General features: G+C 37.2%; 1 protein-coding gene across 41 annotated transcripts in view; it reads left to right on the forward strand.

The window, feature by feature from the left end:
• Nucleotides 1-12,378, forward strand: part of RIMS2 (regulating synaptic membrane exocytosis 2) — a 572,826-nt gene that overhangs the window by 179,033 nt on the left and 381,415 nt on the right. For all 41 annotated transcript variants that reach the window (XM_060287502.2, XM_060287509.2, XM_060287505.2 and 38 more), the window contains one exon: nucleotides 9,555-9,865. In XM_060287502.2, the coding sequence (XP_060143485.1) occupies nucleotides 9,555-9,865 (311 nt within the window). The remainder of the gene's footprint in view (nucleotides 1-9,554; nucleotides 9,866-12,378) is intronic.

Genomic DNA, 12,378 nt, shown 5'->3' on the forward strand with positions numbered 1-12,378 from the left:
TTTGACTCACAGTCCAGTCTGTGCAAAGTGTGGTCTGCAGACCAGGAGAAGGAGCATCACCTGGGATGTTGTTAAAAATTCAGAATCCTTACCTCTCTGCCTCCAGGAATCAGAACCTGCATTTTCCAAGTTCCCCTTGGCGATTGGAATGCACATTACAGTTTGAGAAGCATGGGTCTAGTACATCATTTTGCTATTCTCAACTTATCCGATGCAGTTCCCACAATTTTGTTTTTAATTTTTGTAACAGCTGTTTTGCAGGACAATTGTTATGCAAAAAACTGCACATATTTAATGTATACAATTTGATGGCTTTGAACATATGCATACACCCGTGAAATCATCACCTCGATTGAGGTGATAAACATATCCATCACCTCCAAAACAAACAAACAAACACACACACATAATTAAATGTGATCTCTCCCTCACCCACAATAAAAACCCGAGTAGTATTCTGAAATCAGTTGGGTTAGATCAAAAGTAGGACATTGATTAAACAAGTCTGGAAACCTCTGAGGTAAGCTATACATATTTTACTTTCGTTTAAATATTTAAACAATTTTAATACATGTAAAATAATCTTAAAATACTTCGTGCATTTTGACTTTTGATTAGAAAAAATATATTTCATAATAATACTTGTATTTGGGAAATTCTTAAATGTTATTTTATTTTTTCCTTAAAGACAATTTCATGAGGTCCATGGTATTTGGATTATAGAAGTTTGCTAGGCAAACAGATTTTTTTTTTTGCGGTACGCGGGCCTCTCACTGTTGTGGCCTCTCCCGTTGCGGAGCATAGGCTCTGGACGCGCAGGCTCAGCGCCCATGGCTCACGGGCCCAGCCGCTCTGCGGCATGTGGGATCTTCCCGGACCGGGGCACGAACCCGTGTCCCCTGCATCGGCAGGCAGACTCTCAACCACTGCGCCACCAGGGAAGCCCATAGACAAACAGATTTTAAAGAAAGTAATGTATTTACATACTTATTGTTAATATATTAATTTACTCATTCATTGAACATGTCTTGGTGTTTTCTAGGTACTTGGGATATAGCAGTGAACTAAAATAGACAAACACCTCTTATCTTTCTGGGAAGTGTATTCTAATTAGGAGATGCACACAACAAATGAGATAAATAAATATTAGAAGGTTTAAGTGCCCTGGAGAAAATGAAAATCTAGATACTTAATTTTGGGTGATGTTGGAATTTTAATTTGGATGGTCTTGAAAAATGACAGTTGAGCAGCAACTTGAAAAACTTGAAAAAGATGAGGGAGCTAGCATTGCCGATATTTAGGGGAAAAGCAGTTTAGACTGAGGTAATAGCGAATACAAAGGTCCTGTGGTAGGGGCATGCTTGACATGTTGGAAGAATAGCAAGGAAGTCAGTGTGGCTGGAGCAGAACAAGTGGGTGAGAATAGTGAGACACAAAGTTAGTGAGATTGCAGAGGACCTTCTGTAAGGACTTTGGCATTTATTCTGAGCAAAATGGGGAGTATGAAAAGATTCTGACCAAAAAAGTGACATGACGTGACTTAACATTTTAAAACATTTTGAAGGTTTTGTTGTGGGATAGATTAATGAGAGTGAGAAAAGAGTGGCATCTAGGAGAACAGTTATGAGGATATTGCAATAATTTAGGCAGGCAATGGTGGTGACTTAGATTAGGGTGGTTTTGCTGAAGGTGGTGAGATGTCATCTCTGTAGATATATTTTAAAAGTAGAATCAAAACGATTTTATAGTTGAATGTATGTGGGGTATGAGAGAAAAAGATTATTCCAAGATTTTTGGCCCGAGGCAAAATGGGAGGATGGGGAATTGCCTTTAACTGCTATGAGTAAGACTGTGGATGGAGCAGTTTGGGGGTGAAGGTCTGGAATTCAGTTTTGGCTTCGTTAAGTTTGAGATGAATCAAAATACAAATGCACTGAAACTAGATAAAAGTCAGTGCTTTTAATTTTGTGCTGTGATAGAGTTATGATACAGTTTATCTTTCATAGAATAGTAAATCTCCCTTGGGTGGGCCAAGTTTGACTTCCCTTACATTGAACTGTGTTTTGAAGTAGATCAGATGACTGTATGATTAGTGATGTTATTGCCTTTTAGCAGTTACAGGAGCAAGAAGCACAATTTGCAAAACGAAGTTCATATAGTAGTGCATGGCTTCTGGAAATTTACTTGCAAGGATCTCATATAGTTTTATCCATTAATCTTAAAGTTTTAAAGAACTTTTCTTCTCTGAATTAATGCCCCTTCCTTAAAAATTTCTCTTTCCCAAGAGTGTTCTAGTGATTTCCATGCCACCATGTTTTGTTAGTGATTTGTTACTATTTCCTCTAGTTTTACACCTCTGATTCTTTTCAATTTGGATAAAGCATTATTTTCTAACCTTCATGTAATTATGTTCTGGCCTCTCCCTTTATAAGATGTCCCCTTCAGAAATTATGTCCTGTTCTCCATTTTAAATGAAACCTAGGTGAATATGCTTTATATTTTAGGAAAAATTAAACTTGCTTTCCTCCAATTTAAGCCATAATTTTACTTTAAATTTATTGAAATGATTTTATAGTTCTATAATTTTTGAGCATAACTTTTAAGTTATATATGTTGGAAAAGGAAACTGTCAACTGATAGTACGTTTGTACTCTATTGAATTTTTGAGTAAGTTAACATGCAATGGAAAATAATTATTCTAATTCATACCATCACATTTTATAATGTAGAATAATGATACTCTTTCAACTCTCATTTTAATTTTATTAAAGTTACTATATTTTTAACTGAAATTTATTTTTAGGGAAAAAAGTAGGTTAACAATGTAGTGCTAATATGCAAAGAAGCCAGTAGTCCAGATTGAACAAAGTGCTATAGCACAGACTAGTGGGAAAACTTAATAACTGCAGAAATGTTTACTTCCCTTAGAATTGCTGGATATACCTACTGCTTTAAGAATTGTCTTTTCTTTTAAAAACACTTAGAGAAATTTAAATTTAAAATGCAGTTCTAATTAAAATAAGATTTAAAAGTCAAGTATTTATTATGAAGGCAGCAGCTACTTATTCTGATAATAATCAATGTACAATTAAATTCTCCTCAATGACTAATTTACTTTGACAATCACTTCCCTAGTTTTTTGGATAAAATTTAATTTAGAACAGGGAGTTTATAAAATGAATCAAGTGCTTTGATGAAAAGAAAAACTAGAAACAACACTACAAAACATGTACAGCTAACTGGTTACCTTTTATGTAATCTGACTCCTTCACTCACACCTCTCCATAAAAAACAAAACAAAACAAAACCCTGGAAGTAAGCTGTATTGTATTTTAAAAATTATATTTGTATGCAAATTCATTAATTAGTTCTCAGTTAACTAATATATTTATGGTAAATACACATTTCCTTTTAGCGTGATTATGAGTATCAGTAAATGTTTTCACTAGTCCAATTAACCTTAACTGGTTCTCTCTTTTTTATTTTGAAATATTTCAAACATGTCGGGAAGTTTAGAGACTGCCGAGCAGTTATACAAATCTTAACATTTTGCCATCTTTTTAGTATTTTTCTTTGTTTTTTTTAGAGATAGAGCAGTTATCTCGAATACTTATCATTCTACATGTTTTTATTTGTAGTTTAGCTTAATATCTAAACACTGCTAAACCATATATAGTATTATTTTACAAGGTTTTAAACTTTATATTATGGATCATACTGTATATATTTTTCTGAAACTTGCTTTCTTTAACTCTGTATTTTGAGAGTTATCTCAAAATTTAGGTTCATCTAAATCTAATTCACTCATTTGCTGAATATAATTCTTCTGCATGAATATGTTAGTTTATCCACTGATTTAGGTTATCTAATATTTTTTCCTAGTAGAGGTGGTGCTCAATGAACATCCCTGTTCATGTCTTCTTGTAATTTCTCTAGGGTAGAAGTAACATTTCTGGATCATAGAGTATATAAGTAGCCATTTTCAGTTTCACTAGATATTGCACAATGGATCTCCAAACTGTTTTGCAGTCCTGGGAGGAATGTTTCTGAGTACTGGCTCCTCTACTTCCTCTGAAATGCTTGGTGTTGTCAGACTTTTAAATGTTGTCAAACTAATGGGAGTGAAATAGTAACTAATTTTTTAAAATTTGTAATTTTTCACTGATAAGATTAAGCTCCTTTTTATTTGTTTATTGGCCAGTTGGGGTTCTCTATGGAATTGTATATTCATTTCTTGACCTATTATTCTGCTGTAATGTTTGTCTTTTTCTTATTGAGCTATGGAAGATCCTCATATATTCTGAATGCATATCCAGTATAAACTGTATACATTGCAGTAAAACCTCTCTCAGATTGTGGTTTCTTCTTTTACTTTATCTTATTATATTACTATTCAAAAATGTTTAAACATTTTAATATAGTAAAGTTTAGTTTGTGCTTTTTGTATTTGAGTTAAAAATATTTTGCTTCTTGACATTTGTTCTAAAAGTTTGGAAGTTTTGTCTTTCATGTTTCAGTGTTTAATCCATTTGGAACAGATTTTTGTATATGGTGTGAGGTGTGAATCTATTTTTTCCCCCATTATGGACAACCAGTTGTCTTGGCTATATTAATAGTGTGTCCTTTCTCCACTGATTTGTAATGTGATCACTGGTATATGTGAGAGTCTGTTTCTAGAGCCTCTAGTATGCTCCATGTTCTATTTAGCACTTCTCTACTAATACCACACTGTCTTAATTTCTGTCACTTTATAATAAGTAGAGCAAGTCCACCTTAAATTGTTACTTATCTTCAGAATTATCTAGATTTTCTTATCTTTGGCTCTTCCATATTCATTTCAGAATTAGCTTGATAAATTCTATGAAAAACATGGTAGGAGTCTGATTAAAATTGCACTGAACGTTATAGATTGAATTCGGGAGACTGACATCCTGGTGGTATTTGGTCTTCTTATTGCAACAGAGTATATCTTTCCATTTATGTAAGTCTTCTTTTAGACTCTTGTATACTAATTTTCTTTGAAACAGGTATCTTTAAACTTTTTTTATTAAATGTTTATGATTGGTTATTAGTGGTGTACTGAAATGCTGTTTATCTTTGTCCATCTTTGATCTAGGAAACTTACGGAGCTCTCTTATTACTTCTAATATGTTGTCTGTAGATTTTCTTGGATTTTTATGTCATAATCAAATGGTATTCACAATCATATAGTGTTTAGATAAGGACAGTTTTATTTCATCCTTCTTCTTGTCTCATGTGTGTGAGATTTACTAATAAGCTAGTGCCTTCAGGACAGTGTTGAATAGAAGTGATGATACTTGGAATCCTTAGCTCATTCCTGACTTTAAGGGAAATGCTCTTACTTTTCATCTTTAAGTATAAAATAGGATATAAGTTTTTGTAGATACCCTTTATCAGGCTTAAGCATTGCTTTTCTATTTGCTAGATTTTATTTTCACATGAATGAGTCTTACATTTTATGAACGCTGAATGGTTTTTCCGTATCAATATGACCACTTTTTTTCTATTTTAATCTATTAATGTGGTGAATTACATTGGTATATTTTCTAATATTAAACTATTCTTGTTATAATCTTCCCTTTGCCATGATAGGTTCTTTTTGTTCTTTATCATATATATTTGCTGTATGAAATTTAACATTTGATTTTAAGATCAATGCATCCATTTTTATTTGTGCTGTTGACCTATAATTCTATTTTTATATTGTCTGTGGTAGGCTGAAAATGGCCCCTCAAAAAAATATCCATGCCCTAATCCCTGAACCTGTGAGTAACCTTATATAGAAAAACAAACAAACAAACAAACAATCTGTGCAGATGTCATTATGTAAGAATCTTGAGATGGGGAGATTATCTGCCTGGGCCCTTAATATAATCATTTGTATCCTTATAAGAGGGAGATTACACACACAGTGAAGATGTAGCAGAGAGAGATCTGAAGATGCTGTCCCTGAAGATTGGATTGACGTGGCCACAAGCCAAAGAATGCTTGTAGCCATCAGAAGCTGACTGCCAGAAGAGGCAAAGAACTGATTTCCCCTAGAGCCTCTTGAATGAGCATGACCCTGTTGATACCTTGATTTTGGCCCATTGATACTGAATTTGAATTCAGACTTTGGTCTTCAGCATTGTGAGAGAATATATTTCTGTTGTTTTAGACCACCAGTTTGTGGTAATTTGTTACAGCAGCCATAGGAAACTAATTACTGCCCTTTTCTGATTTTGCCATTAAAATCTTTCTAGTCTTATAAATTGCATTGGGGACCTTACCTTTTTTTTCCCCCCTTTCTATAATAGTTTAAAAAGTTTGGGATTATCTGTTTTTTCAGTGTTTAGTAGGAGTCAAATGTAAAACCATTTAGACGCATTGCATTGTGTCTTCGTGGCTGCACGCGGGCTTCCTCTAGTTGCAGCAAGCTGGGGCTACTCTTTGTTGCGGTGCGCAGGCGTCTCATTGCAGTGCTTCTCTTCTTGCGGAGCGTGGGCTCTAGGCGCACGGGCTTCACTAGTTGTGGCACGCGGGCTAAATAGTTGTGGCTCACAGGCTTTGTTGCTCTGCAACATGTGGGATCTTCCTGGACGAGGGCTTGAACCCATGTTCCCTGCATTGGCAGGTGGATTCTTAACCACTGTGCCACCAGGGAAGCCCTGTGGACCAATTTTTTTCAAGTCCTTATTGAATTTGTTACAATATTGCTTCTGTTTTATGTTTTGGTTTTTTGGCTGCGAGGCATGTGGGATCTTAGCTCCTCGACCAGGGATCAAACCCTCACGCCCTGCATTGGAAGGCGAAGTCCTAACCACTGGACCACCAGGGAAGTCCCAAATATTGGCATATTTAGAACTGAAAATAATAATACCTTATAATTTTGAATACTCTATGTCTTTGTATTCTTGGGGCCTAGATGTTTTTTGATAAATGATGACCAGCCACACTAATAGGCTCTAACCATGGTGATTTACAGGCATGTATATTTCTAAGATATTTTTAACAGCATTCATCATAAGATACATTTGCTGGTTAACTTAATTGGTTAAAGGGTTCCATTAACAAAAGTCCTGCTATTATATTCCCAAATTAGTTAAATTATTTTCCATGGACACAGACTTTACCTCTAATAGATGCTAATTATTTCACAGCCAACTAGTAAAAAGTCATCTCATAGCATGTGTATGTGTTTGTAAGGCATCCTGCAGTATCATCAATTTGCAAGGTGCAATGTGTGTAAAGGTTTTCAGCTGAAAGTGTCAGTCCCTGTAGTAATTTAAGTGAGTGAATTTAGGCTTCCTAAGCTTTAAAGATTGATAAGCTCTTAATCCAAGAGTAGGAGGAGATAGTAAGAAAAGGGTAATTTGTTGTTAGGATATAAGGATTACTAGAAGCCAGCAGTTTAGGAGGGCACATAGGATCTAGTCTGAAAAAGAGCAACCAATGCAGATAGCTCAGAGAGTATGGGAAGGGTATTAATACACAGAGAGTCAGACATCATCCTTCACACTTACAGTCATTTATCTTATATTAATATCTATTAGGTGTTAACAGATGAGGAAAACTAAGCCCATAATGCTTCCAAGTCTTTTTTTCATTTTGTGCTATATGGAAATGATGCTTTTGTACAATGAGTAATTTGTTTAAAATAAAGCAGAAAAGTTGAAATTCAAATTTAATTTATTTTAACAATATTTTCTGGTTCTATATTTAGTGCGCCTTTCACTTTTAAAAGATATCTGCAATACCTATAATTGCCACAAGATGGCATTGAAAGGCTGAAGATCTTGGTTGAAATTTGATTTTTGAGACGATTGATGAGTTAGATATATTTATATTTTGTATGTATTCAAACCAAAAGAAATTTGGACTATGATGTATTTTTTTAAAATTTGAGTGAGATTTTGGTATTTTAATATCAAAAATACTTTCTTATTTACTTTTAAAAATAAGATAATCACAGAAATTGATGTTATTGCTGACTAATTCTTTTGGAAATGGATGAAACATAAATCTTAGTGTAATAGTATAAAAAATTTTATTATAATACATCCCCCAGAAAGACTTCAAAAGAATTCAAGTTAGCAAACATTTAGAGGGTCTTACTGTTCTATAATTTATAAGGTCTTATTATGCAAATAGAAGATATAGACCTTGCCCCCAGTGAGCTTTCAATTTAGTTGGAGAAAAGAGAAATGTATATACAATTTGAAGGGAGAACAAAATAAAAAAATGATCAAGTACAGTGTTGTATGATATAAACTATACAAACAATGTGAACTGGGAATAATGAGAAGTTAAGCAAAAAATTTACATGGTATTTTACAAAAGCATTCTTGTATCAGTTGAAAATACCATGTTGAAGTTTTCTTTTACTGCGATTATCTATATTATAATTTATTTAAACTATGAGGAAATGTTTAGCAATCTGGAGAGCTGTGTAAGATTCAATATTTGACATAAAACATAGAGAACACTTGAAATATTAACTTACCTTTTATTTCATGAATGTATGATTTTTTTTCTAATTGAAAAATATTTTTCAGAAGAAGGCGAAGGTTTTCTGGTCAAACAGATGTTAGTTTTAATATTCTTAGATTCCTGGAGTCTGAAAAACATATCTATTAAAAAATCAAGTGTAGAATGGTGGTTACTAGGGGATGGGGGGAGGGAGAAAAGGGAATTTGCTGTTTAATGGATATAGACTTTGAATTTTGCAAGATGACCATTTTGTAGATCTGTTTCACAGCAATGAGAATATACTTAATATTACTGAACTATGCACTTAAAAATGGTTAAAATGGTACATTTTATGTTAAGTGTCCTACTAAAGTTATGAGCAATTAACAGGTTTCTACTGAGGATCAGCAATGTTCCTAGCTTTATTTTAGTCATTAGGAGCTACTCAAAAGAAATATTTTAGTCATTAGGAGCTACTAAAAGAAATTAGGAGCTACCCCTTCAAGAAACTGTAATATAGTTGATGGTAGAAGATTAACCTAATATTAGTAGGTAATCTATTGAAGTCCAACATATACCAGGCATTGTGCCAGACGTTTTATATAAATTATTTCAATCCTCAAAACAATATAGGGGATGAATATTATTATACCTATTTCTCTATTTTATCGTTAAAGAAACTAAGTTTTATAGCTATGAAGGTTCAGTACCTTGTTGAAGGTTGCCAAGTTTCCAGTCTTGCAGTTGGTATTTAAACCCAAGTTTTTCTAACCTCAAAATCCATTTTCTTTGTATTATACTATGCCCCTAATTTAAATACAAAGCAATTAAAGAATATAAATAAACAACTAGTAATTTCACATTCTAGTTTGGTGTTTCTACTGCCAGTAAATATTGTCAGCTTTGTCTGTTGACAAAATTAAGATATGTGATTTAATTAACAATAGCAGTTGATCAGGATTACATTTTAACTTCAGAAAGGATAACCATGTACTTTTTTTGTTAGCTTGAGTTGTTGTCTCTATTTTTATTTGCTTTTAACTTTTGGAAACACTAATTTCTTTTCCCTGTATATTCGTGTGCAGGTTATGTGGGTATGTAATTTGTGCCGAAAACAACAAGAAATCCTCACTAAATCAGGAGCATGGTTTTATAATAGTGGATCTAATACACCACAGCAACCTGATCAAAAGGTTCTCCGAGAACTGCGGAATGAGGAGGCACCTCAGGAGAAGAAAGCAAAACTGCATGAGCAGGCCCCGTTCCAAGGACCCTCAGGTGACTTATCTGTACCTGCAGTGGAGAAAAGTCGATCTCATGGGCTCACAAGACAGGATTCTATTAAAAATGGGTCAGGAGTGAAGCACCAAATTGCCAGTGACGTAGCTTCAGACAGGTAAACATTTTGCTTAATCTTTAGGTAAACATTATTTTTAATCTTCATTCCAAACAGAAATAAAAATACATGAAATGTTTAGGCAACAAATGTGTTGTCTAAATATAATGTAAATGTCCATATGTTTTATAGAAATGCTGAAAGTGATGTTCAGGACTTGAGCTATTACAGGTTGGAACAGTCTTAGGTTTGATGTGGGAGTGTCAGGTTTTTCCAGAATAAAGAAGTGAAATGAAACAGGGAACCTAGATAGGTTATGGTCACAGGAAGGACAAACTGGCATAAGAGCAAGGGGAATGAAGAAATGTTTTTTTTAAGACACTTCGGAGAGGTTCAACTGATGGGACTAACTGGGAGAGGAATTAAGAGAATGGGGAAGATTAAGGATGGCTCCAAAGGTTCTACCTTGGGTTGACTGATGAAGTGGTCTTCAAAGCAGGTTAATATTGATGAAAGGGTTTCGTGAGTTTGATTTTTCCATGGGCTAACTCTGTTATTTACTCTTTTGGCTCAGTTCTGTGGGCTTCTCCATGTTCAAAGGGTTAGACTTTTCAAAACAGTGTTTATGGTTCTTAGAGTTCCTACTTTTGGAAGGGGGAGAATGAAAAGTTTTCTTGGGAAGATTATTTTTCTATACCACGTTCCTCTGTTTAAATTAAAAACAAAATCTGGTTTACACTATGTTTATTATCTAGAATTGGCAGATACATTTACATGTGAACAAGTAGAAAGTCATGCATTTTGTGGAAAAACAAATCTAAACTGTACTTATAGGATGGTGGGTCCTGAGCGTTATCGAACGCAAGTCTGTGTGCCCGATGCACAGTGAGGCCAAAAAATACCAAAACGTCAGAGTTTGGAGCGGAGAAAGGTATATTGCAGGGTCATGCAAGGAGACGGGTGACTCAGGCCCCCCAAACCCCGAACTCCCCGTAAGCTTTCAGCAAAACCCTTTTATAGGAAATGTGAGGGAGGGGTGTAGTTAGTTGTCAAACTTCCTGGTGTCAGAACCTTTGTTCTTGAGGTCAGGTCATGGTCAGGTAACAATGTTCCTGTAAACCTCCACCAAAATGAATGTTCTTCCCGTTCTGACAAGAAAGGGCAAAGTCCCAAGGCTCAAGTTTCTCCCTCCAGGGTCCAGGCCCTGGCTAAGAGGAGGGGGTCCCTGCGCGGGCCGTTACCCTGCCTGGGAGCGTTCATCCAGCACCCAGTCTGGGTCCTCCTGCCAGTGCCCAGGCCTGGCTGAAGAGGCAGATCTCAGCTGGTGGTGCCCTCAGGGCCGGGTTATCAGACCCTGCCCAGCCATCATCACTGAGGGAGCCAAGTGCCCAGGACCCAGCTGGCTCTCAGGCTTTTCACTTAAACTGGAGCGAATCACTTGTAGCAAATACCTGTCAGGTGAATTCCCAGCTCGCAACAATTGTCCTTCTTTGAGAAGAGCCCCAGCCACAGAGGTGGACCTGAACTAATGATGTGCAGTGTTCTGGCAACTTACCCCTGACCTCCGGCCACCTCTTAGGGGGTTAGACAACTGATCTAAACTGTACCAATTTTCAAAACTTGAATGGACAGACTGAAGCTGATTGAAGCTGTTACCTTAGTGGCAGTGTGCATATAATCCAGGTGCTGAGGCCTCCATTGACTGGGACCCATGGAGACTGCCGCCGCCATTAGGTCAAGGCCTGGGCCCAGCCAGGGGGCGGCCATGGCAAGGGCTCTGGAACTTTGCAGGGCACAGCCCTCAGCCTGTCCTGGGCCCCCCAGATCACCCACCAGTGTGGAGGCTGGAGGGCCTCGAGCCCTGGGGAGGAGGCCACAATCCACCGCTCACGGCACTTTCTGCCCGGAGGATCACTGCGAGGCTGACTGCTGGCAGAGCGGGACCTCTAACCGCTGTTCTAAGGCCTCGTGAAGGCCACGCGCTAGCCAGGTATTAAGGGTGGAATGCTAAGGGCTGCCTGCCCACCCCGCCCCGATTACAATTTGAAGGCGAAGAACAAATCTCTCCTTCAAAGTTAATATCAGATTTTGCTCAACACGAGTCCCTTAGTAACAAAAGTTGAGTTAGGTTTTGTGATGTAGACTCTCCTCCAACTTGAGGGCAACTGACCCCCGCCCATTCACACAGCGACAGCCCTTACCTGCCTTTCTTCGGAGCCTGGACTCTGGCTGCTGGCCTGAGGTCCGGCGCTGGGCGGGGTGGTGCTGCCCTCCAGCCGCTGTTGGCCACTTGATCAGGCTTCCCTGGCCCAACACCCTGCCAGGTGCTGGGGATGGAAAAGCTCAAGCTCCAAACCCAAACGAGGGGAGTGTTGGCCAAGAACTGGAGGGCTGTGAGCCTTCAGGTACGCAGGGTTGGGAGAGGGGCTCAGCTGAGCCCGAAGAACCTGAGCGAGGCCAGCTACCGACTGCACCGCGCCCCTGCGTCCGTGCCCCACCCCACACCAGCGTCCCAGCCTCTCCTGTGCGCGGCTTGGTGCGAGGCATACCCGCTCCTATTACGTGAGCACTCA

Source organism: Globicephala melas, chromosome 17, assembly GCF_963455315.2.
Source record: "Globicephala melas chromosome 17, mGloMel1.2, whole genome shotgun sequence".
In the NCBI taxonomy this organism is placed as follows: domain Eukaryota; kingdom Metazoa; phylum Chordata; class Mammalia; order Artiodactyla; family Delphinidae; genus Globicephala; species Globicephala melas.